General features: G+C 41.8%; 1 protein-coding gene across 3 annotated transcripts; it reads right to left on the reverse strand.

The window, feature by feature from the left end:
- Positions 1–3,248: 3,248 nt before the first annotated feature.
- Positions 3,249–27,476, reverse strand: LOC121271890 (glutaminyl-peptide cyclotransferase). Of its 3 annotated transcripts, none has more exons than XM_041178155.1 (7): positions 27,426–27,476; positions 25,255–25,401; positions 23,002–23,283; positions 20,795–20,968; positions 16,510–16,609; positions 14,585–14,701; positions 3,249–3,984 (listed from the first exon to the last, which is right to left on the reverse strand). In XM_041178155.1, exons 2-7 carry the CDS (start codon positions 25,327–25,329, stop codon positions 3,839–3,841), a joined length of 894 nt encoding a protein of 297 aa, XP_041034089.1. In that variant the 5' UTR covers positions 25,330–25,401; positions 27,426–27,476; the 3' UTR covers positions 3,249–3,838. The 3 variants fall into 3 exon arrangements, with proteins under 3 accessions (XP_041034089.1, XP_041034088.1, XP_041034090.1); XM_041178154.1 differs by having other exon boundaries at positions 27,334–27,456; XM_041178156.1 differs by lacking the exon at positions 27,426–27,476 and adding an exon at positions 27,262–27,306.
- Positions 27,477–27,829: the final 353 nt, after the last annotated feature.

Genomic DNA, 27,829 nt, shown 5'->3' on the forward strand with positions numbered 1-27,829 from the left:
AGCATTTGACCAAGTGTGGTATCAAAGAGCCCTAGTAAAATTTAATTCAATGGGAAACGGGATAAACTCTCCACTAGTTAGTGTCATGCCGGCACAAAGGAAGGTAGTTATGGTCGGAGACCATTCATCTAAGCCTCACAACATTCAAGAGTTCCCCAGAGCAGTGTCCTAGACCTAACTATCTTCAGCTACTTCATCAATTTTAAGGTTAGAAGTGGGGATGTTCACTGATGATTGCACAGTATTCAGTTCCATTTACAATTCCTCAGATGATGAAGTAGTCCATGCCGAAATGCAGCAAGAGCTGAACAATATTCAGGCTTTGATTAAGAGGTGACAATGTTTACACCACAAAATTGCCAGACAATAACCATCTCCAACAAGAGCGAATCTAACCACCTCTCTTTGCAATTCATCAGCATTATCATTGACAAATCCCCCACCATCTATATCCTGTGGTTCACCATTGACCAGAAACTCAACTAGACAAACCACAAATACTGTGGCAGGTTAGAGACTGGCTATTCTGTGGTGAGCAGCTCATCTCCTGACTCACTTTTCACCATCCACAAGGCACAAGTCAGTAGTGGGATGGAATACTCTCAACTTGCCTGGATAAGTGCAGCTCCAACAACACTCAAGAAGCTCAACACTATCCAGGCCAAAGCCTCCTACTTGACTGGTGCTGCATCTACTACCTTAAATGTTCACTCCCCCAACACCGGTGTATTGAAGCTGCAGTCTATACCTTCTACAATATATACTGCAGCGACTCACCCAAGCTTCTATGACCCCTCCTTCTTTGCCTAGAAGAGTAAGGTTAACAGCTGCATTAGAAGACCATCACCTGCTAGTTCCCCTCCCAAGTCACACATCGTTCTGACTTGGAAATATATCATTCCTCCATCGTTGCTGAGTCAAAGTCCTGGAACTCCCTGTCTAACACCACATGGACTGCAACAGGCTCATCACCAACATTCTCTCAATTTTTTTTTGTAGTGCATAGCTGATTCACTTAAGTATGCAGTACCCTTAAATTTATTTGCTTGGCTGCGCAGATGCAGCATTTTAAAGTGAATGCCTGTGTGTGCAGGCATAATAACTTACAGGTTGCCGCACAGCTGTGCAGCTGAAAGGGAACATTGTTCACCACCATCTTCTCAAGGGCAATTAGGGATGAGCAATGAATGCTGCCTTGCCAATGCTGCCCATGTCCCGTGAATGAATTTTGTAAAAATGTTGGAGGAGAGGAAGCTTGATAGAGAAGACGGTTTGCTGAGGAAAAAGGACTGATGTGGGTATCAATTGAAACAATCAGGGAATAAGGACAAAATATTTTCCTAAAATATGAACATGCAAGGAATGTTAAAAGGAATGTCATCCGCTTCTATAAATATATTCACAAAAAACAGATAAAAAAGGAAATGATAGTGTCACTGAAAGTCCTGAAAGATGTTAAGTGACCAAGAACAACAAATATGTTGAATTACTACTACTTTCTGTAGCAAAGCAGTCTCCCCAAACTGGAAGTTGAATTTCAATGGGAGCGGCAGGGAGGGTGGAAAAGGAAAAGAGTGATAGGAAAGAAATCAAAAATTTCAAATAAGGTGTGGTCCAGACATACTATCACATCTCCCTTTTCAAACTTAGGATTGTAAGCATGTATTACAAAAACAACACCTCTGAATACAATTTTACATATAACTCTTAAAAAGGACTACATTTTTGATAAAAAATAAAATTTTGTTCAGTTGAAGTATTCCAGCTGCAAATTAGATATAGGCTGCGGAATATTATTTTCTCTATCGGGACTAATTCACCAGTGTAGGATTTTGCCTTATCAGTGAACTCTTATGATCTGTGGCTAGAAATTTATCTGACCTCAGAGTTGGGGAAGGGATGGCCACATGAAATAATACTAAATCCCATAGAATTAGGAACAGGAATCCATTCCTGACTTTTGCTCATTGTTTTAGTGTATCAGATGAAGTAACAGTATCTTCACCATGGCACTCTAAGTACCATATCATGGTGCCAAAAAGCAAAGCTCTTCCTAGTTATGTTTCAAAGTCAAATCATAGGCCCTGATTTTAAAAGAGGAACTGTACAGTATATGCCAGTTCCAAAGAAGGCAGTGGTCGTGGAGGCCTGCTTGTTCTTAATGAAGGACTTCATTTCACTAGTTACTAGATTTGCAGTTGGGGAGCCATGGGAAAGCATCCAGGTAGACAGTGGGATCAGGGATAAAATTGAGGTACTTGAGAGTCAGGTACTGAACTTCTTGTGAAACATCTTTTTTGGTACCAGCTTTAAATGAAAGAGTGAACAGATAGCACATGGTGCCTGATGGTGAATTTGAAGTCGGAAAAGCAGATACCTGTACTTGTCTGCTTAAATATCTGTAGTTAGAAAAGTGTTGCAGATTTCAACTCGTCTATCATTAGAAATTCAAGATATTTTTCAGCTTTTTATTTCTCAGGGTTGAAAAACAGGGTTCATACAAACATTCAGCCCCTCAAGTCTGCTCTGCCATTCAATAAGATCATGGCTGATCTGATTGTGTTCCAAATTACACATTCGCATCTACCTCTGATAATCTTTGATTCCCTTGCCTAACAAGAATCTATCTACCTGTGTCTTAAAAATATTCCATGACCCCTGCCTCCACCACCTTCGGAGGCAGAGAGTTCCAAAGTGACACTACCCTCTGAGAGAAAAAAAATTCTCCTCATCTCTGTCCTAAAAGAGTTACGCCTAATTCTGAAACAGTTCCCCCTAGTTCTGGATTCACATACAAGAGGAAACATCCTTTCCAGGTTCACCTTGTCAAGACCGTTCAGGATCGTATACATTTCAATCAAGTCACCCCTCACTCTTCTAAACTCCAGTGGAAACAAGCCCAGTCTGTCTAACCTTTCCTCATAAGACAACCCACTCATTCCAGATGCCAACCTAATAAACCTCCTCTGAACCACCTCCAATGTATTTACATCATTCCTTAAATAAGGAGACCAAAACTGCACAGACTATTTGAGATGTGGCCTCACCAATGCCCTGTATAACTGAAGCATAACATCCTTACTTTTATAAAAGCAAAATACTGTGAATGCTGGAAATGTGAAATAAAAACAGAAAATGCTGGAAAAGCTCAGCAGGTCTGACAGCATCTATGGAGAGAGAAACAGAGTTAATGACCCAAAGGGTCATACAGACTCAAAACGTTAACTCTCTCCATAGATACTGTCAGACATCCTTACTTTTATGTTGGTCCCAAACTTTTATTTCCACAGTTCTTGTAAAAAATTGACTTCACACCATTTGAAGTTATGCTTCATCTGCTGCATTACACCAGCTGTGTGGGATCACATGATCCAGGTATATAATTCCCAAGATAAGATACTAAACTGATGATCCTTTCAAGTCATAATTCAATTTACACTAACACAAAGTGTGTAGTACAACTGTACTATTTAATGCATGCATTACAATAGCTAAACTTAAAAATTACAGTTCACATATATATTTAGATGCAGTTAAATTAATACATGTCACCAGAAAAGGTTCAAATAGATACTGAAACAAAATTACCAAGAAAACTATAATACCAGCAGATATTGTTTACCGAGGATGTATGCCATAAAGCTTCTACTGGTTAGCAATAATCTATTGATTCTTCAACACATTAAATCCTAACAAACATTAACCGGGTGAACAAATTTGGTAAATAACAGTTTCCCACTTGCATTAAGGAAGGGGGGTCTGCTATTGTACTTTTGAAATCCATTTAGTTTAAAGTACTTGACTTAAAACCATCCATTTGATACACACTAGGGCTATATCATAATCTGAGATACTCCAAGACAAACAGTTGCAATATTTTATTAAGGTTATCAATTGTTGATGGATCAAGATTGTCCTCATTATCCTCCATTCTGTGCCATACTTGAGGGAAAGGCGAAGGTATGATGTGCAGGATAGGAACATCTATGGAATGTAAAAGAGTGAAGAATTACTTGATATATATTTAGTTCATTCCTTTTAGTATCAGATTCTATAGTATTTTGCTCATAAGATGTTTGAATTTCAACATGTTACTACAAGGCATTTACTGCATTTGAGGCAGTCTTCTTCTGAAGATGCATTATTTGTGAAATATAATAAAGGCCAATATGAATATGTGACCTACTTCGGGCCACACTTACCATTTAGTTATTTTCTGGCCTTTTAATGCAGACCAATCCCTAACTAATTCAGTACTGATATACAAAATGTATTACTTTGCATCATTCATTCATCGTTATTATGGCACAGAAGGAGGCCATTTGGCACATTGTGTCCATGCTGGCTCTGTGTAGAGCAATCCAGTCAGTCACATTCCCTCGCTATATCCCTATAGCCTTGCAAGTCTATTTCATACGAACATATGAAATAGAAGCAGAAATAGGCCATTCGGTCCCTTGAGCCTGCTCCACCATTCAATAAGATCATGATTTGTTTGTGTTTCGATTTACACATTCCCATCTACCTCCAATAACCTTTGAATCCCTTGCCTAACAAGAATCCATCTATCTCTACCTTAAAAATATATCAATGACCCTGCCTCCACTGCCTTCAGAGGCAGAGAGTTCCAAAGTCGCACAACCCCCTGAGAGAAAAAAATTTATCCCAAAGGGCTACCCTTAATTTTAAAACATTGCCCCCGAGTTCTGGACTCACACACAAGAGGAAACATCCTTTCCACGTCTACCTTGCAAAAAGCATTCAGGATTTTATGTACTTCAATCAAGTCACCCCTCATTCTTCTAAACTCCAGTGGAACTAAGCCTAGTCTGTCTGATCTTTCCTCATAAGACAACCCACTTATTCCAAGTGTCAATCTAGTAAACCTCCTCTGAACTGCGTCCAATACATTTATATCATTCCTTAAATAAGGAGACCAAAACTGCACACATTATTCGAGATGTGGTCTCACCAATGCCCTGTACAGCTGAAGCATAACATCCTGACTTTTATGATCAATTCCTCTCATAATAAAGGATAGCATTCCATTAGCCTTCTTAATTACTTGCTGTACCTGCATACTAGCTTTTTAGTGCACTAGAACTCCTAGATCCCTCTGCATCTCAGAATTTTGCAGCCGTTCTCCATTTAAGTAATACTCTGCTTTTTTATTCTTCCTGCCAAAGTGAACAATTTCACATTTTCCTACATTATACTCCATCTGCTAGATTTTTGCCCACCACTCAACCTACCTAAATCTCTCTGCAACCTCCTTAAGTCCGCTTCACAATATATTTTCCTACCTATCTACTTATTAGATAGAAGCAAAGAGCTAACGGGAGGAAAGATCTTGTAACAGTCTCTATCATGAGGGACAAAGTATTTGACAAACTAATGGGACTAAAGGCAGACAAGTTACCAGGACCTGATAGCCTGCATCCAAGGGTTTTAAAGGAAGTTAATCCAAGGGTTTTAAAGGAAGTGGCTGCAGAGATAGTGGAGGCATTGGTCAAAATATTCCAGAACTCACTGGATGTGAGTTCTAATGTGACGCCCCTATTCAAGAAAGGAGGGAGAAAAAAAGCAATAAACTATAGGCCAGTCAGCCTACTATCTGTCATTTGGAAAATGCTAGAGCCCATTGTTAAGGAAGAAGTAGCAGGACACTTAGAAAAGCTTAACACAATCAAACAGAGTCAGCATGGTTTTGTGAAAGGGAAATCATGTTTGAAAAATTTGCTAGAGTCCTTTGAGGGTATAGCAAGCAGCGTTGATAAAGGGGAACTAGTAGATGTAGTGTATTTGCATTTCCAGAAGGCATTCGATAAGGTACTAAATAAAAGGTTATTGTATAAGATAGGAGCTCACGGTATTGAGGGTAATGTATTGGCATGGACTGAGGATTAGTTAACAGAAGAGAGAGAGTTGGGATTAATGGGTCTTTTTCAGGTTGGAAAGATATAACTAGTGGAGTGCCACAAGGATCATTCCTAGGGCCCCAATTATTTACTATCTATATTAATGACTTGGAGGAGGGGGCAGAGTGTAATGTATCCAAATTTGCTGCTGATACAAAAATAGATGGGAAGGCATGTTATGATGAGGACATAAGGAATCTGCAAGGGGGTATCGATAGGTTGAGTGAGTGAGCAAAAACTTGGCAGATGGAGTTTAATGTAGGAAAGTGTGAGTTCATGCACTTTGGTAGGAAGAATCAAAAGGCAGACTATTATTTAAATGGAGAGAGACTCCAAAAACGTACAGCCTAGAGGGATATGGGTGTTCTTGTACATGAAACACAAAAAGTTGGTGTGCAGGTGCAACAAGTAATTAAGAAGACAAATGGAATTTTGACCTGTATTGCTAGGGGGTTGGAGTTTAAAAATACGAAAGTCTTGTTACAACTGTACAGGGTGTTGGTGAGGCCACATCTGGAGTACTGTGTACAGTTTTGGTCCCCATATTTAAGCAAGGATATACTGGCATTGGAGGCAGTTCAAAAGAGATTCACTAGGCTGATTCCTGGGATGAAGGGGTTCACTTATCAAGAATAACCAACAGGTTAGGCCTTTATTCATTACAGTTTAGAAGAACGAGGGGTGATTTTATTGAAATGTACAAGATTCTGAGGGGGCTTGACAGGGTAAATATTGAGAAGATGTTTCCACTAGTGGGGAAATCTCAAACTAGGGGACATAGTTACAGAATAAGGGGATGCTCATTTAAAACTGTGATGCGAAGGAATTTCATCTCTCAGAGTGTAGTGAATGTCTGGAGAGTTGTGGAGGCTAGATCACTGAAAGTATTTAAAGAGGAGGTAGATTTTTGAAATATCGGAGAGTTGAGGGCTATAAGGAACTGGCACGAAAGCGGAGTTGAGCGCTGGGGCAGATCAGCCAAGATCTTATTGAATAGTGGGACAGGCTTGAGGGGCCAATTGTATGCTCTTTTGTACAATTTCCTGCATGTGTCCTTCCAATTTCCTTTTGAAGTCATTGATTGTCTCTGTTTCCACCAACCTCTTGGGCACCGAGTTCCAGGTCATTACCACTTGCTGCGTAATAAAGCTCTTTCTCACTTCTCCCCTGCATCACTTGCTCAAAACCTTTAACCTACGTTCCCTAGTCCTTGTACCATCAACTAATGGAAACAGCTTTTCTTTGTCCACCTTATCTAAACCTGTCATAATCTTGTACACCCACATAGATTTCCTCTCACTTTCCTTTGTTCCAAGCTTCTCCAACCTAACCTTGTTGCTAAAACCCCTCAACCCTGGAACCATTCTGGTAAATCTTCTCTTTATCCTCTCACGACCCTCATATCCTCCCTAAAGTGTGGTGACCAGAACTGGAGTCAGTGCTCTAGTTGTGTGCTAACCAGAGCTTTACAAAGTTGATCATAGCTTCTCTGCATTTGTACTCAATAACTCTATTTATGAAGCCCAAGATCCCATATGTTTTCATAACTACTCTCTCAATACGTCCTACCACCTATAAAGATCTATGCACATGAATCCACAGGTCCCTCTGTCATTGCACATTCTTTAGAACTGTGCCATTACATCAGTATTGCTTTTCCGTAATCCTTTTGCCAAAATGCATTTCCCGCCACTGGACGTCAGGAACCTCATTGTAAACATCTGCATATCATAATAAGCCCAGCCACCAGAATTGTCCTGCCCCTGCTGGCTCATCCGCACATGCTGGTGTGATTGCATGCCGATGTGTTTCACAACAGTATATAAAAGGTATGCATTTGGTGGGCTGCACTTTGATGGGAACTCAGAGGTGAGTACAAAGTAATGTTGCGGAGCGCTGACCCAGGTCACCTGTTGGACTTCAAGGTTGAGTTGCATTGGGGTGGGTGGGCAAGGGCTGTCCTGCAGTTGAGGTGTGTTGCGAGGGAGCAAGAGCTGCCCTGCAGTTGAAGGTAATGCACAAGCACGTGCGGGGTGGGTAGGAGAGGGAGGTGGGCAAGAGAAGCATTAGGGTGACCTTGGATAAAGTGACCATTCCTCTGCAGCTGGGACAGTTTAGGTGCAGCCACACTGATATGATTGGAGTTGGGCCTCTAGCTTCTCTGCGCACTCAAGCAACGCAGAGGCATCAAAGTACCACCAAGTCCTCCAGAGCTTTTCACCCCTTGGGCACAGACTGCAAAGTAATGAGCATTTTAGTGGACTGCAGAACAGTTGGATGACTGGGCATATTGTACAATCTACTTGCTAAAGCTGATTGTGGATCAGTCACTGGTGGAGACACTCACAGCCCCTTGCAGTATCATCATCTGGTTTGGACCAGTCTCCCCATCTTCAAGCTAATAGTGCCGTCTTGCAGCTCGGGTTAGGAGACTGTTGAGAGCCAGCAAGCAGTCCAATGGGCACAGCTGCTGCCAATCGGTCGGGTGGAGTGGGGCAGAGGTGGGTGGGGTTTTGGGCAGCCATGCAGCGCCCTAATGTCTGGCCATCCAAGTGGTGGCCAGCACTCCCTGGGATGCGTTAAGAGGCCTTCAGGCTTAACCAATACAGGTTCTTAGAACACGTATGCTAACCCATGCATGTCTCTCTTTCATCCTGCAAGAGGGGTGCATCAGGATCATAGAGCATGGTGACCTATTTGTATGCCTTGTGGCTTACAGAGAGGGAAGACAACTGAGAAGAGAGTGAGGTGCCTGGCTGCGCAGAGGTAGGAGCAGCACCCTCTGAAGGAGGGCTGCTGGGGCTCCTGCAGACATCGCCGAAGAACTACAGCGAGCTATAGCACCTAGCTAGACCCAGGACCTATAGACACAGCTTTTCATTCCTGGAGATGACCAAGAACCAATGTCGCCGAAGATTACGCATGTCTAGGGAGCTGGTCATCACATCTGCCAGCTACTGCAGGATTTGGCGCCACAGGGACATGGAGGACATCCACTGCCAGTGGCCGTGCGAGTAACTGCAACACTCAATTTCTACACCAGTGGCTCCTTTCAGGGCTCCACAGGTGACCCCTGTGGGATACCACAGCCTCCACTCACAAATGCATCGAGGAGGTCATGGATGCCATCTTTGCAAGGGCACACAACTTTGTGCATTTCGCCCAGGACCAAGACTGCCAGGATGCAAGAGCGATTGGATTTGCCCAGATCTCGGGCTCCCCGCAGGTGCAGGGTGCCATCGACTGCACTCCGTTGCAACACGTAATCTGCTATGTCAACTGTAAGGGATTCTATTCGCTGAACGTGCAGCTGGTGTGCGACCACCACAAACAGATCCTGCCGATCTGCATATGGTTTCCAGGGAGTGTCCACGACTCCTACATTCTTAGTTGGCCACAGATCCCTGACACCTTCCGGGGTCCACAGAAGCTGCAGGGATGTCTCCTCAGGGACAAGGGCTACCCGCAGAAGATGTGGCTGATGATACCTGTGCAGCGGCCTCAGACTGCAGCAGAGCAAAGGTATAATGAGGTTCATACTGCAACCTGCAGCTTGGTGGAGCAGACCATCAGGATGCTGAAAATGAGGATCTGGTGCCTGGACCAATCTGGTGGAACCCTGCAATATAGTACACAGAGGGTGTCATGCATCGTCATTGTTTGCTGCAACTTTTACGACCAGGTGCTGCAACGGGGAGAGGAGCTGGCTGAGGAGGAAATGGAAGTGTTGGAGGTCTCCTCCAATGAGGACACTGATGGGGATTTGGGTGAAGAGGTCCTCAAAGGCAGCAATGACAGGGATGAGGCCCTCGCACTGGCAAGACGAGGCAGGCGTTCTCGGGAGGCCCTCATAGCTGCTAGATTTGTGGAGGATGATGACGACATGCAGCAAGGACACTCCATAGATCTTCACATAACCTCTGAGAATGTCTGTCTCCTGTCTGGCCGTGGGCAGCACGCTGGCGCTCTGTGATCAGGGTCGTATCATAGAGATGCAGCCATGAAACTTTAAAAGCATCTGATCTTTTGTCTGCCTTCAGCACCTGACCCCTTCAGGACCACAGTGTCACTGGTCACAGATGCTGAAGAGATGGGGGCCAGCCCCAACTTAAAGGTGCTGACAGCACACAGAGAGAATGTCAGAACTCTGTGACACCTGCTGACAACATTCTAGCAGCAATGACAAGCACCATCAAGGTGCAGGCATCAGTAATGTGTCCAGGGAGTGTGAGGACAGACCATCATTTTGGTCTGAAGGCTGCACAAAGCACAAGGAAGAGGCCCTAGACTGAGACACCTGCCTTTATCTTGTGCAGAAAGGTTTCACATCTGAGTGACATGAACATTGCTCATCAGAACAAGGAGCCATAGGCAGAGAGGCATTCTTGGGAGTTTGTTGACAATAGTGAACAGTATGTACAAGTGATTAACATTGCCCAGGCTGTGCAACTATGGGCTTGGCCTAAATAGCCAAGTGGTTATGGTACTGGGTTTGTAACCCCAAGATCAAGAGTTCAAATCTCACAATGGCAAACTATGAACCAATGTAACTTCATCTGAAACAGATGGAAATGTGTTTGTACTCGAAAGAGTTACATCTTAACTTTCCTAATCCTCCAGCTATGTCTTGGTGTTTCCAGCCATCCACAGCAGAGGTGGAGGCAGCCTACAGACTGCTACACCCTGTCTATGATGACTTTGGTGGGCGTCCTCTGGAGGGCCGAGACTTAGGGGGCCCTGGCCTGCTTTCGGGGTCCTGCTGTGTGCCTCGGCCTGTGGAGCTGCTGATGTCACAGGAAGATGGGATTTGGATGGGCCAGACACTCCCAGAGTCATCTGGATGAATGGCCTCAGGGGTGCACTTGCTGATCCTCCACCCTATGGTTGCCCAAAGGCTCCTGGCTGACTCCTTAAGGAGAAGGTGCAGCTGGAGTGAAATCGAGCTGCCCAGCACCCCTCTCACCTACACACTGTTGTAGGCCAACATAGTGTCAGCGATAGCGTTGAGCCCGCGCAGCAGTGCAGGAGCGATGTCCTGGACCAAGGCCTACTTGGCAGCTGTCATCCTACCAGTGTTGACCTCAGTGCCTTGGCATGCTGGTGCTATCACCTCAGCCTGAAGATGAACGGACTCCTCCATCATGCTTTGCAATCTGAGGAATGCAGAGGACATCCCTTCCTGATGTTCTCAAGCTTGCCTTTGCAGCTCCAGCAACTGTGACATGACCAAGTCCAGAGACTCATCATCTGACTCGGACTTAGCAAATTTCTGGCCTCCAGCAGTCCTCTGTGTGCCGCCGCTGCCTGCTGCAAATCAGACAGTGTGATGTGCTCACCAGATTGTGATCCTGAGGCTACTGTAAAGCTAGGTCCAACCAAGTTGTGTGTCTGTGCGCTGGTGGAGGGTGTGGGTGAGCGCTGTGACAGGACTTTAAAAAGGGTGCCTCCAGATTCCTCTTCAGAGGTTTCCTCAGGGCTTGATTGGAGGCCCCTGAGACGTGGGCTCCATCGACTGTTTACCAGGTGTGCCTACGGAAGCAGGGGGAGATAATTAGTGCATTGCAGTGGCCTGTGAAATGGAACATATCACTCACAGCATGGTTGTCTGATGGGTGTTGCACTGCTGGATTCTCACTTGGTAGAGCACCTCCGGCCTTGACGTCAGCGCAGGAACGGTCCAGATCCTCGACGGCCAGCTGGATGGCTCCATTTTCAACGTCCGTGAGGACCTTGATTTCAGGTATTCCTCCACTGGTCTGCAACTTCTCCCTCCTGTTGTGTGCCAACTTGTCCTGCATGAATAGAGTTGGAGAGAGTTTCAGCAGGATGCCTGCCAAGCCAGATGATAAGTATACCTGGCACGTGTGGGTGGTGAGTGGTCCCGTGGACGGGATGAGGACAAATGAAGGTGTGTGTGAGAGAGTGAATGGTGATGTCCCTTGAACCAGCAGTGAGTAAGGATCTTGTGGACGTGTGATGGGTTTGTGAGTTGAGAGTGATGAAAGGAGCGATTTACCCCAGCAGAACAGAGGGGATCATTCATCCTCTTGCAGCACTGAGTGGCTGTCTTCTTTTGAAGGGCATTGACATTGACCACCGCTGCCACCGCCTCCCAAGCCGGATTAGTGAGGTTGCTGCCCATCCTGCAGCCAGAGTGGGGGTAGAGGACATCACAGCGAGCCTCCACTGCGTCCAAAAGGTGCTCAAGGGATATGTCATTGAACCTGGGGGCTGCAGTCATTTTGCCATGTCTTCTTTACAGCAGTCGGGGGCTGGAAGCAGCAAGGTGATGGCATGGTGGGTGAATGAGAGCCCACTCGCCATTGAAACTGCTTGTTTCCTGGGAATGCCCGCTACCGCACTTAGTGCAAATCTGAAACGATTCCGCCTAGGTTTCTGGTTTTGCTGCATCTAGGAAATCTTTCCCCAAAAGACGTTTTGGACAAACAAGCAGATTTGCAGACCAATGCCAATACCACTCAAAATGGCCAACTGGAAAGGTAAATAAGAACATCGTCATTTGGTTCATCTTGTACTTTTCCCATTGGCGCTTCCCTCTCTGAACAATATTGATGAAGTTGGGAAATTTCCTTCATGTTTTCATCTGCTTTGAGGATGTTATTTTGGAAGGGACAGACAAAAATACCATCTGGGTTCAGCTTCTCTTCACATAAAACTACAAGGACTTTGTTGATGTATTCCAGCACCCAATCTGCTCTTCCTTTTCCTTAAAAAAAGATAATGTTTTTATTGAATATGAAAAATGCTGCTGATCACTTTCTTTTATGGCCTTAAAATCCATTTTTACCTTCTGTGCAGCAAAAAAAACATTAAACAGAAAGTGTCTTTTGTAAAAGTTAAAATTCAAAATGACCTAGGAGAATGCCTTCACCTGCCTCGGAATACATCAGTCACAGCAGAACAGTGGAGCCAGCATTGGGATGAAATACATACAAATCTGGAATTGCTTTTTGCAGCCCTGGCTACGAGAGAGATTCCACTGTATGCTGATGAAACTTTCATTTCACTATTGTATTGTTATTTTAAATGGACTAACAATTTTTCATTAAAGCAAGAATTTTATCCAATGCATTAACCAATTTGTTACAAAAATCGCAAAATGAAATCTCCACCTGCATTGATTTTATATCTTTCTGTTGCCCTTCAAATTTTTCACTTCAGATAATTATCCAATTCTCTTTTGATGGCCTTGATTAAATTTGGTTCCATCATAATCTCAGGAAATGTATCCCAGACCCTAACTACTCACTGCATAAAAAAGATTTTCCTCACGTCGCTGTTGTTTCTTTTGCCAATCACCATAAATCAATACAAAAACAGAATTACCTGGAAAAACTCAGCTGGTCTGGCAGCATCGGCGGAGAAGAAAAGAGTTGACGTTTCGAGTACTCATGACCCTTCGACAGAACTTGAGTGAGTTCAAGAAAGGGGTGAAATATAAGCTGGTTTAAGGTGTGGGGGGGGGGGTGGTTGGGGTGGGGGGGGCTTTGGGTGGGGGAAGAGAGAGAGAAGTGGAGGGGTTTGGTGTGGTTTTAGGGACAAACAAGCAGTGATAGAAGCAGATCATCAAAAGATGTCACAAACAACAGAACAAAAGAACACATAGGTGTTAAAGTTGGTGATATTATCTAAACGAATGTGCTAATTAAGAATGGATGGTAGGGCACTCAAGGTGTAGCTCTAGTGGGGGTGGGGAGAGCATAAAAGATTTAAAAATATTTTAAAATAATGGAAATAGGTGGGAAAAGAAAAATCTATATAATTTATTGGAAAAAACAAAAGGAAGGGGGAAACAGAAAGGGGGTGGGGATGGAGGAGGGAGCTCAAGACCTAAAGTTGTTGAATTCAATATTCAGTCCGGAAGGCTGTAAAGTGCCTAGTCGGAAGATGAGGTGTTGTTCCATCATACCATAAATCAGTGACTGCTGGTTCTAGATCCTTCTGCCAACAGGAAAAGTTTCTCCCTGTCAACTCTGTCCCAACCTCTCATGATTTTGAATTCCTTTAACAAATCTCTTCATAATCTTCTCCTCTCCAAGGAGAACAACCACAGCTTCTCTAATCTATATTTTCTTTAATTTTAAACTAAGTCAGGAAAGTAAAGGATAAAAACACTGCATTGTGCATAGGCTGTAAGCAATTAATCTAGATATGTAACATAGATAGATATTATAAAGACAATTCTAGCTATATGACAAAGAGAATCAATGTAAAAAACAATTGGGAAGTATTCTAGAATCTTACAACAGAGAAAGGTCATTCAGCCCATGGTTTGGCTCTGATAGAGCTATCCAGTTAGTCCCACTCCACTGCTTCATAAGTATAGGCAAAGTACAAAAGCAAGGTAGTCACTCTAGTCACGAAACTGAAGTTCCTCATTAGAACCATGCATGTGCATCTTCTCTGCATCCTCTTTAACGCCTTCACATCTTTCATAAAGGTTTTCAGAATTGCTCACAATACCCCAGTTGAGGCCAAACCAATGTTTTACACAGGTTCATCATAACTTCCTGGCATTTGTATTGAAAACCTCTATTTATAAAACTCAGATCTATATAAATATAATCTATATAAACAAATCTGTGATTTTGTTACACATGAGAGGAGAAAAACTTCCTGCCTTACTGTGGCATGCTAAAAGATACCTCTTTGCAAAAATGGTGTATGGTCATCGTCAATATGCCCTGCTCCCATTTTGGTCCAGAAATATTTCACCTCATTGGGATGGTCATTTAGTACTCCCAGCCGATGCAGACGTCGTTCTGTTGGACAACATTAAGCAAGTTGGTTTAATTACATTTTATAGATGGCTCAGTGTGATTTCTCCAAATATCAATGCACTGCTGCTTTATCCAAGTGAAATCATACTCGAGAGATATGCCTACTATGATGTTGGAGCAGGAATGATCTACAAGAATGATTACAATATTATATTTCAGGTAAGTGTATGGGAGTGAACCATCTACTGGTTTGTGGAATAACTAGGTTCATACTCTGGGTACATGCTGTCCTATAAGTTAGTTTCCGCTTTGTTTTCACTATTCCTACGTCAGATTTAAGGCTTGTTTGAAATTGCAATGGCCATCATCTCAGAGCTGGGAAATTACTTTTAAAAATCCTGAAGGAAGGAACAAGTGGTTGAATCCATTCTTTGAATTTGCTCATTTTTTTGTATCAACCCAATTTTCAGTTTACTCAGTGTTGCCCATTCATGCATCAACTTACTATTGGTTCATACCATGAATTATCAAGAAAATCTGTTATCTTTTCCTTCCCTGGCTTAATTTTTAGCCTTAGTTTCTCATGTGTTATGTGTGGCATGACAACCAAATTTAATAATTTAATGCAAGGATTTTTAAATATATGAAATTGCTTATCCAAGCAGCTGCCACTCAAGCTTTGCAATTATACAATCAACAGTCATCTCCTTAGGAGCCATTTGAGGTCTAGCTTAAGCTGTAGTAGTGTTTTTACATCCTACATGTTGAAATCTTCTGTGGTCATAAGTCACTTTTGGAACTTTTAGCCCACAGATTGCATTGGATCTGGACAATTAATTACTCTCCTGATTATTTAATCTTCAGTGAGAAAGCTCTGTTTAATACAAGTATCTACATCTTCCATATTTCCCATATTTAAGTTTGCCCCTTGTCCTTTGACAGCACCACATCCAGTCATAACAGCTCAACTTATTCATATCCTACCCTAGAAGCTTCTGTCTTACTCTTAGTCCAAATATTTGTCAGCTGACTTTCCATTAGCAATAACAAAAACAACTTGTATTTATATAGCACCTTTCTGTAGTAAAACATTTCCAAGGAACTTCACAGGAATATTATCAAGCAAAATTTGACACCAAGCCACAAAAGGAGATATTAGAGCAGATGGCCAAAAGCTTGCTCAAAGAGGTAGGTTTTAAGGAGTATCTTAAGGAAGAAAGAGAGGCTTAAGGAGGGGATTCCAGAACTTAGTGCCTTAGCCACTGAAGGAACTACCACCTTTGGTGGAGTAATTAAAATCAGGGATACTCAAGGCAGAATTAGAGGAGAGAAGAAATCTCTTAAGGATTATAGACCAAAAGGACAGGACGTTACAGAGATAGGGAGGGGTGTGACCATGGAGAAATTTGAAAACAAGGATGATAATTTTAAAATTGAGGTGTGGCTTAACCAGGAACCAATGTAGGTCAGCGAGCACAGGGGTGATACATGATATGAGATAGGGCATGTTTAGCAGAGTTTTGGATAAGCTCAAGTTTACACAGGGTGGAAGAAGGGAGGCCAGCTTAACTGTATTGTATTGGCATAGACAAGTTTAGAGCTAACAAGGGCATGGATGAGGTTTTGTTGGCAGATGAGTGGAGGCAGGGGCACAGTTGGATGATATGGAGATGGAAATATGGGATGGTGCAGATATGTGATTGGAAGTTCATTTCGGGGTCAAAAATGATGCCAAGTTGTGAACAGTCTGGTTCAGCCTCAGACAATTGCCAGGGAGAGGAATGGAGTCAGCTGCTAGGGAACGGAATTTGTTGCACAGACTGAAGATAATTCCAGTTAATTTTGGTTACCTATTAGCTGTAGTCGTTTATGCCATCGAGCTGTATTTGGAAAATAACTTGGAAATCTTGGATTTGATCCACCAATTAAATCCAATAATATAAATAGGTCCTGAGAGGAATGTAAGCAGTTTGTCAAATTAGAATATTAGCAAATCAACAAGTTAATCAATTACCTCAACTCCCAATGACTACCAAATAGATCTTGTAGAATTAATAAAGGGATCCCCATTTGATACAAACTCCATCACTAAAATGTTTCTGGGCTAGAAAATTGTTTCGTCCTCATCTTTCCTAAAATAGAACATTTGAAACTTGTTTGTTTACATGACTTCTCTGCATTTTAATTTTATCCCTCTAGAAACCCAGTACTTTTTAGCTTTTTTTAAATAGCTGAATTAAGCTATGTCGCCACTTCTGGTGATTTGTGTATCCGAACCCCCAGACCGCTGTTCTTCTATCTCATTTATGCAGTTGTTTTCTCAGGAGTATGTGGCCTCCTTGCTCCTATCTATCTTGAAGTTCATTGCCAATAACACACCCATTCTGCAAATTTATTCATGACTTCCTGTAATGACTTGCAATCCTCTGTATTGACTGTAAATTCCACAGACACCCTCCACCACTCCACTTAAGATGTCTGCAAATTTTGAAAGTGTACTTCTGACTCTCAAGACCAAATTGTTTATGTATATTGTGAACAACAGTGGTCCCAGCACTGACTCTTGTGGAACACCATTTCCTACCTTTTTACCAAAGATAAGCAGCTTTAAGTTAAATTAAATTAGTGTGGGATTCCTCAAATAAACACTTTGTTTTAAAGTTAAAATCATTTAGAAAACACCACCCAATAGCATTCAGTTTTACAATACATGCACTACCATTAAAAAGGAATTTTAATATAAGTAAACAGATCTGTGTATCCCTTTCTCTAAACCGACTGATAATACACTGTGGTGGCCTTAACAAGCTGAGAGTTGAATATCCCCTCTCAGTGGAAGAAAGTCTCACCCTCGAGAGCTGTCAGCCAATCTGATTGGCTGGTTCTTGCAGTCCTAGCAATGCCAGAAGAGAATAACGGGTGCTGCTGGGACTGCAAGAAGGCCCATGAAGAAGTGTCATGGACACTGGACAAGGTGAGTCCAGCATTTTTTGGGCGGGGAGGGATTAGCTACTGCCTTCCACTGCTCAGTGTATTGTGGTGGTGGAAGCAGACTGAGGTCCTTAATTGGCCACAAGGGCCTCAAAAGGTCTAAGGGTAGGCAGGCTGGAGGGTACCTTACCCACACCCTATACAATGGGAAAAGGGTTGGAGTGGGCAGGAAGGCAATAGATTACCCACCCTTCATATTTTATGTGCCCATTTGCCAAAAACACGCCCGATGGAGGACCATAAAATCCAGTTCAGCATGTTTTTCTCTAACCGTTTTTCTAATAATACTCTTAAAGAAATTCCCAGATGACCTTTGCTAACATATACTTTAGTAAAACACACAAGCAGGAGTAACATAAGGCAAAGGAATATTTCCTGACATTCATGAAAATGGGATTTATATGCCTTCAGTTCACTTACAAAGCAACACAGACAAAATGCAAAATTACAGTTCCAACCTTGTGCCAATAATACCAACACATGAACAGTGACAACAGGTAAAGATCCTCTGGTCCACCCAGCCTGTTCCACACAATTGCACCACATTGTGTTGGCCAATGTATACGCACCCCACCCCGCCCAAAAACATGTGATCTCTTGGGACAGGTGAAAAACCAGATAAAAAGCCAGGCCAATTTTGGGAGAGAAAAATCTGGGAAATTTTTCTCTGACCCACCATGGCAATCAAAAGCAGTCCACGTGATGTAGATACACCCACACACTGTTAGGAAGGGAGTTCCAGGATTTGATCCAGCACCAGTGAAGGAACGGCGATATAGTGCCAAGTCAGGATGGTGTTTAGCTTGGAGGGTGACTTGCAGCTGATGGTGTTCCCATGCTTCTGCAGCCCTTCACCTTCTAGATGATAGAGGTCGCGGGCTTAGAAGATGCTGTCAAAGGAGCCTTGGTGGGTTGCCGCAGTGAATCTTGTAGATGGTACACGCTGCTGCCATTATACATCAGTGATAGAGGGAGTAAATGTTTAAGGTGATGGATGAGGTGCCAGTCATATGGGCTGCTTGTCCTGGAGTGTGTTAAGTTTCTTGAGTGTTGTCGGAGCTGCACTTGTCCAGGCAGGTGGAAAGTATTCCATCACACTCCTGACTTGTCCCTTGTAGATGGTGGACAGGCTTTGGGGAGTCAGGAGGTGAATTATTTGCCACAGAATTCCCAGCCTCTGACCTGGTCTTGTAGCCACATTATTTATATAGCTGTCCAGTTCAGTTTCTGGTCAACAGTAACCCCCAGAATGTTTATAGTGGCGTATTCAGTGATGGTAATGACATTGAATATCAAGGGATGATGGTTAGATTCTCTCTTGTTGGAGATGGTCATTGCCTGGCACTTATGTGGCCCGAATGTTACTTGCCACTTGTCAGCCCAAGCCTGAATGTTGACCTGGTTTTGCTGCAAAAGGACGTGGACTGCTTCAGTATCTAAGGAGTCACGAATGCTGCTGTGCATTGTGAAATCACCAGCGAACATCCCCACCTAACCTTACGATGGAGGAAAGGTTATTGATGAAGCAGCTGTAGATGGTTGGGCCTAGGAAACTACCCTGAGGAATTTCTGCAATGATGTTCTGGGACTGAGATGATAGACCTCCAATAACCACAACCATCTTCCTTTGTGCTAGGTGTGACTCTAACCAGTAGAGCACTTTCCTCTGAATCCCATTGACTTCAGTTTTGCTAGGGCTCTTTGGTGCTGCCTTGTTGTCAAGGACAGTCACTCTCATCTAATCTCTGGAGTTTAGTTCTTTTGTCCATGTTTGGACCAAGGCTGTAATAAGTTCAGGTGCTGAGTGGTACTGGCAAACCCAAACTGAGCGTCGGTGAGCAGGTTATTGCTGAGGAAGTGCTGCTTGATAGCACTGTTGATGACTGCTTCCATAACTTTGCTGATCATCAAGTGTAGACTGATGGGGTGGGTAATTAGCCAGGTTGGAATTGTCCTGCTTGTTGTGGACAGGATGTACCTTGGATATATCAGGATATACCTTATAATTTTCCACGTTGCCAGATAAATGCCCGTGCTGTAGCTATACTAGAACAGCTTGGCTGGGGGTGCAGCTAGTTCTTGGGCACAAATCTTCAGTACTATTGTCGGAATGTTGTCAGGGCCCATAGCCTTTGCAGTATCCAGTGCCTTCAGCCATTTCTTAATATCATGTGGAGTGAGTCAAATTGGCTGAAGACTGACATTTGTGATGTTGTGTATCTCAGGAGGAGGCTGAGAATATGCCTTGTCTTCTACTCAATTGTCCTATGAATGTGCCCCTTTACCCTATTTGCTGAAGCTATAATTTGGCAGAATTGCTTACGTACCTTTAAAGATGCCTGTAGTAGGATGCTGAAATTGCTTTTCGCTCCACCTTTTTCTCTGAAGGATGTACAAATGTTAAACTTTCACCCTGCCTAAATGCACAACACTGCACTTATCCAAGTTTAACATCACTTGCCAGTCATGAGCCCAATCCCACAACACATTACGATCCCTCAAAGCAAACAACCATTGTCTACAGTTCTTACATTTGCTCAGATTACAAATTTGCAGATTATGCCCATACCACACATCCAGGTCTTTAATAAAAATAATATTACAGGTACTGCAACCTCACACTGCCATTAAACAGACATCCCAGCCTCTTAATACTTGTAATGCAGGTACTCCAATCTTGCACTACCATTAAATCAAGCAACTTCAACCTCACACCATGGCACTGCAATCTTAAACTATCATTAATCAATCAGTCCAACTTAGCCATTGACCAGGCATTCCAATCTGACCTAACCATTAACTGGACACTCAAATCTTACCAAGCTATTATTCAAGCACTCCATACTATCTAACTTAACTGGACACTACAACACTCCTCATCATTAACCAGGTATCCTGATCTCATATCGACATTAACCAGGTCTCAACTGTCATTAACGAATAATGCCATTAAAATGTATCTAATTTCACAAAGCCATTAACACACTTAGAAAATAGATTTATTGGATCTTTATGAACTTTAATCTTTTGTCTATGATTGACAAAAGCTGCACGGTTTTTCTTCAATATTTTCATGAAATATATCTTGTCTACTAACATGATAACTATATCTTGTATTTTTTTGTTTCAAAAGTCAGTATTTACCATTGCATGCAGCTGGTTGGTATCACTGGCACCTGGTGGATGTCGCACCATCTCCATCTTCTTTGCCAAATGTCGAGAACCATATAGTGAGTCAATCTCAGACCAATTTTCAATTGCTTCTTGGCCATCAAAAAAAATGAGCTGCAGGGTAAGATCTGGTCTATCACTAATAGTCTAAACGAAAGGGAAATAATTTAAGTGTAAACCTTTACGCATACTAAAATTGGAATATCCAGATTGCTGACTAAATATATTATATTTCTGGGGGCTGGGACATTTTCAAACATTAAAACTCAGTTAAGTGTTGAAGCAAAGATGTAGGAAAAATAATGCGCCAGTCTGGGCTAGCCTGTTAATCATCATAGCACTTTGGAATGTACTGTTACAGATGCTATTATAAAGTGGGCCTATCTATTTGTATCACTGTTTTCATAATGTTACCAATTTAAACTGTAGACAAGTGACAGATGCAATTTAGTACAAAGACGTGAGAGGTGATGCACTTTGGCAGAATGGATAGGGAGAAGTAATATAGCCTTAATGGCACAGTTCTAAAGAGTGTACAGGAATAGAGGGATCTGGGGGTGCATGTGCACAAATCTTTGTCGGGGCCAGGATACATTGAGAGCGTAGTTAGCAAAGCATATGGGATCTTGGGCTTCATAAAAAGAAGCATTGAGTGCAAACATAGGGAAGCTATGCTGAATCTTTATCAAGCTCTAGTTAGCCCACGACTGGAGTATTGCATCCAGTTCTGTTCACCAGACTTTAGGAAGGATGTGAGGGTCCATGAGATGATGTGGAGGAGATTTACCAAGCTAGTTCCGGGATGAGGGAATTTAGCTGTAAGATTAGATTGGAGATGCTGGACTTGTTCCCCTTGGAACAAAGGAGATTGAGGGGAGATTCAATAGAGTGTACATTATTACGACAGGTTTAGATAAGGTGGACAGCAAAAAGCTGTTCTCATTAGTTGATGGTGCAAAGACTGGGGGACACAGATTAAATGTTGTGGGTAAGAGATGCAAAAGAGATGTGAGGAAGAATATTTTTATGCAGCGAGTGGTACTGACCTGGAACTTCTTTTTGGCATACTATCCCTGAGGGAGACCTGCACCCCCACACCCCCCCACCATTATGGTACTCCCCCATCGCCATTATTTCCCACCCCTGCCCTCCCAAACTCAGCCATCCACCTCCCCACCTTGCCGGAACCTGCTGGACACCCCAGCAGAAGACTGCTTGTAGTCTCAGTGGAGGCTAGCTGCTCATGGAGGTGAGATTTCCTCCAGAAGAGGGTGGAAGTCTCATCTTGAGCCAACCAGGAGCAAACTGGGGCAACCCAACCTGGTGCAGAGGCTCAATCCCGTCATTTCACCTGGGCAGCCAGGAGCGTCCACCTCCGCGTAAATTTCTGGCCCATGATTCTCTAACTCAGTGAGCCCTGGAGTTTCTACAATACCCTTATCCCCATACATTTGTCCAATAATATTCCTCATAAAGTAAATCAGTACATCATGTTATAGTCTTACTTCAATTATTTAGGTTGCATTGATCATATATTTGTTAATATTTTACTAATAAAGGCATTAGTGGGTAGTTTCAGTACAGGATTAATATCTGGTCGGAATTATGACATATTATTTTAATACAGATGTTAAATTACTACAAATAGCAAAACTTTTTAATTGACGAGGCGTGCTGGTATACTTTTGTGTGTCTATTCATCAGCTGTTTAGCATCTTGCTGTGACAGGCCATGATGTTAATAGGCTGAATTAATGCACGGGATAGCTAGGCATATCTGTGGGACACCGTAGGAAAGGCAACCAAATTTGAAATCCCCTTCTCCCAAAATATTGTACTAGTTTAATCATTAGCAGCAGCAAGTTTTTCTATGGCTTCTGTCAAGCTGCACCAATACCAATGTGAATTCTGAAATGTCAATATATTAAGTTCCTTCACATGAATACTTCCTAGTAGGGAATGTGAAAATGCAGAAGAAAAGTTCATTTTTTAATGTAAATGGCTTTAAAATGTGAATGTTTTCTAACTTACAACATACAATTATTACAATAATGTTTAAGTTGACACCTTAACACTGTCTCCTTGATGCAAGCTTGAGATGTCAAAGAATTTTATGTAATAATTTACCAGATTAATTATTTACAATGCCTGTGATGTAATGTATCATACGTTAAGCAATACCTTCATCTCTAGTAACAGTTTGTCCAGTGCACGAACCAGTTCCAACATCATGGCACATGGTACAGCAGAATCAGTGGCACCCACGTACGCTCTACTGTACCACCACTTGTTATAGTATTTTGAGTCATGGTGACAAGCCAGCACCAGCCTTCGTTTAGCTGAGGGATTTAGGGTACTGATGATATTTGAAAATGTGACTGTTCCATAGGGTATTGCTTCCTGGAAAGTGTCCTCTTCAGTTACCCAGCCAGCCTGGAGTTCATCTAATTGATTTATGATGTGCTATAGAAAAACAATTTTGCAAGGCTTAATTTTCACAGCAGCTGAAAAACTACTAGTTAAAAAGCATCTTAATTTGAAGTTTCATTTGAGTTGTTTTCTTAAGGCTCAGTGACATATTGGAATATAGGACAGGAGTAGGCAATTCAGCTTGTGAACATATTCTTCTATTCATTACAATAACTATTCTTTATTCTAATTCTGTTTGCCTCTCTTGGGTCCATATCAATAACCTTGGCAAGCAAAAATCTATTGATCTCAGATTTACAATTAATTAAACTGAGATCTGTTGCTTTTTACAGAAGAGAGTTCCACATTTCAACCACCCTTTGTGTGAAAGTTTGTTTGTTAACTTCTCTCCTAAAAGGTCCTGCTCTGATGTGAAGATTAAGTCCCCTTGTGCTAGACTTGCCCACCAGCAGAAGAAGTTTCTTTCTAATGATCCTGTAAATTCCTACAAAATCTTAGAAACTTCAATCAAATCATCTTTTAACCTTCTGTATTCCAGGGATTGCAAGCCTAGTTTATTTAATCTTTCTTCATGCTTTTAAACCCTGGAGCCCTGGTAGCATTCTGGTGATGGTTTAATTCCACCATACATGTTTAGCACTATGAAGGTGCCAACCTAAGGGCAAGGACTGATGGGATGAAAGCAAAATTGAAGGAGGATTTATCCTTCGGCTACTTTAATGCCTCTGTCAGCTGCCTTTTGCAACTCAGAGCAGCATTTGCAGAGGTTTAGGAGATGTCACATTCCCTGACTTCAGTTCACAGAACAGGGAGACAATAGATGGATTTGTCTTGGAAAAGTTGAATCAACTCAATGTCTCACCACAAAGTATGGTTGTAATCAATAACCCACTGTATGAAGAATGCTTTGAAAATGGTTGAATGATGGAAAATAAATTATTTTTGATTAATATTATTTTAATAACATTTTGTAATTGTAGTAGCACACTCTTCCCACTCTTAGACCCTTCCACCAGATCAGCTAGACTGACTAGGAGTATTTAATCTGTACCTACTGCAGGCTGACTAGGGAACAGAATCAAACTGGAAAAGAGCATATAGCTGCAGTCTGCTCAAGGTGCTCAGAGTCAACATGTCACCTAGGCAGATGGCAGAGAAGATCAATTACTCTTTGAATCACAGTATCCGTGATTTTCCTCGTCTATTCTCATTAGTATATATATTTATTTTAAACTCAAGTACACATTTTTTAAATTCCAGAGAACATTTTGCTATTGGATAGAAATCCTGCAAGTTTTACATATTCAGATTGACCTCTTCCTAATATATGAATAAAACGTAAATGAATAATTCCACTCTGATGATTCCTTCCTTTGGCTTTTATCAGCTAATGAACTGTGATCTCACAATGATTACTAATGTGTTTGGATTCGTGATCTTACTACTACTTAATGTAGCACCATTGCGTGGAGTTCTACTGTGGAACAAGAAGGCCTCCAATTCTGGGAGGAACACAGAAATGGGAGATCTTTCAGACCTTCAAGCCTGCTTTACCATTTAAGTAGATGATGGCTTACCTATATCTCAATTTTATTTGCTCAACTGAGATCATATCCTGACCTAACAAAAGTGCATCGATATTAATCTTGAAATCTCCAATTATTCCAGCATTCAGAGCCCTTTCAGTGGCAGAATACCAGAGTTCCACCATCTTTTGGCTGAAAATATGCTTCCTGATTTCCTCCCTAAATAGCTTGGCTCTAATTTTAAGATAATGCCCTCCTTGTTCTTGATTCCCCCACAAGAGGAAATATTTCTGTATTTTCCTTTTTGAATCCTTTTACCATTTTAAGTACCTCAATTAAATTACCCCTCAATCTCCTATATTTAAGGGATTAAATACAAGTCAAGTTTATGCAAGATAAGTTGCAGCATTCTGACACTAAGCTTAGGGTAAATTAAACTGTAATGAACTTCATAGTTTTACAGGCTATCTTTACTCACCTGGCGCACAGCTTGGTTTCCAACAGAGCCTGGATATCTCTCCCTAAGCATTGGTCTCAGAAATTTATACCACATTTGAGTAATATTGGTCAATAACGTAATATTTTGGATGTCGGCTGGATCCAAGAACTTGGGCTTATGTAGTAGCTGATGGTTTAATGTCATTGAGAAAGTGAGAAAATTAAAAAATATATGAATCAAACTATTATTACAAAAACATAACATTTCTATCTTTTGTTTATGAAGGCATTTATTTTTTATATGAAAACAAAAAATGCTGCAAATACTCAGCAAATCAGGCAGCATGTGTGAAGAGAGAAATGGAGTTAATGTTTCAGATCAATGTCCTTTCATTCTGACATCAACCTGAAACGTTAACTTTGTTTCTCTCTCCACAGATGCTGCCAGACCAGCTGAGTATTTACAGCATTTTCTCTTTTTATTTCAGATTTCTAGCATCTGCAGTATTTTGATTTAGAATTTCTTTTAAAATTCATTTATGATATCTTGAGGCTGTGCACCAACTATCAATGAAAGCTAATTGTAGAAAAATAATTGAATAGTTTTCCTTGTATTGATAAAGATTTCAGAAACATGCCAGATATGTGCCAATGTTTCTGGTTCTGGGAGATTTATAAGCAGCTAAAGATGATTATAATGAAATGCCAGGCAGCAACTCAGTGTCTCTCCACAAATTATGGTTGTAATCAATAACTCATTGTATGAAGAATCCCAGGCACAAAGCTATTTCCTACAACAGCAGCCTGTAAAAAGTGGTATTGGCATTGAGGTAATTAAGCATAGTCCACAAAGGACCATAGGCATCTCTCCATTAGAGGAGACAATTGGTTATATATAGTATAAGGGGCACCGCTCAACAAGCATGGGGGAGGGTGAGGAGGTAGGCACTGCCATGATTGAAGGCACTGCATTACAATGCCATGCCCACTAGTTTACAGCTTTTAACAGGGGTTTCATTAACGTTATCACTTGAAAAACCAAAATATATAAAGGAGGACATTGCTCAATGAAGGGAGCAGGAGAAAACATAGAAACATAGAAAATAGGAGCAGGAGTAGGTCATTTGACCCTTCAAGCCTGCTCCCCCGTTGAATATGACCATGGCTGATACTCTATCTCTATGCCATACTCCCACTCTCCCCCCATACCCCTTGACACCTTTAGAGTCTAGAAATCTATCTATTTCCTTCTTAAATATATTCAGTGACTTGGCCTCCACGGCCTTCTGTGATGGAGAATTCCACAGGTTCACCACCCTCTGAGTGAAGAAGTTTCTCCACATCTCAGTTCCAAATGGCCTATCCCGTACTCTGAGACTGTGGCCCCTTGTTCTAGACCCCCAGCTAGAGGAAACATCATTCCTGCATCCAGTCAGCTCAGCTCTGTCAGAATTTTATATGTTTCAGTAAGATCCCCTCTCATTCTTCTAAACTCCAGCGAATACAGGCCTAGTCAACCCAATCTCTCCTCATATGACAATCCTGCCATCCCAGGAATCAATCTGGTGAACCTTTGCTGCACTCCCTCCAAGGCAAGTATATCCTTTCTTAGATAAGGAGACCAAAACTGCACACAATACTCCAGATGTGGTTTCACCAATGCCCTATATAACTGCAAAAAGACATCCTTGATCCTGTACTCAAGTTCTCTCACAATGAAGGCCAACATGCCATATTCACTAATTTCAAATTAAGCCAATGGTACAATTATTATAGTCCAGTCATTTTGTAGAAATATTTGTATCATACAACATTAGGATTAAAACAGAATATATATTATGTATACAACCTTAAGGAGGCACAAAGCAGCAAAACAAAGAAATTACTGAGAACTGTCATATAATTGTTTCACTAATTTTGTTATTTGGATTCCACAATTTGTTATGAATTTTGATGAAACCGTGGTGCATGGCACTGGTTTTGAAAAGCTCTAGTTGCTCATATGGATAGAAATGATTTGTAAACATCTCAAAATATTCTACTGTACCTAAAGCTGTGGGGTTAATTCATTTAGTATTTTGTGACCTATATCTCATTCCGCACAAAGTTGAATACGCACATTATCTGATCTCAGCTGGCTCCTTTAGCTGCAACCCATGGACTTTCACAATCCTCATTTCAACTTCAATTCTTTACATCTCTACAGTGCACCTTATTTTTGAAACCTTCAGTCTTGTTTTCAGCATCCACCTTCTGCTCTTTTGACTCCAGTCTATTGGATGTTCTGTGTCCTGTATCCTGTCCATTACACTATCAGTGTAAAACCATCACCATTACTTCCACTCCATAGCCTCTTATCTATTTGACTGTGCCTTTGGGCATCTTGCCTAACTCGTCCTCCTTCAATTTATCCACTGTGTGAAACATATTCAAATGTTGTGCTATGTGAAATGCTAGTTCAATGTAAATTATGAAACCAATCCTTTCTGTACAAAGCAGATAATATCCAATATTAATGCACCTGAAATTATCTTACATATGTCTTGAAATTGTCTGAATCCTGTACTGCAAAAGTACTTTATCAATGTTATTGACATTTTGTCTGCATTGTGCAA

This window comes from Carcharodon carcharias, chromosome 2, assembly GCF_017639515.1.
Source record: "Carcharodon carcharias isolate sCarCar2 chromosome 2, sCarCar2.pri, whole genome shotgun sequence".
Classification (NCBI taxonomy): Eukaryota; Metazoa; Chordata; class Chondrichthyes; order Lamniformes; family Lamnidae; genus Carcharodon; species Carcharodon carcharias.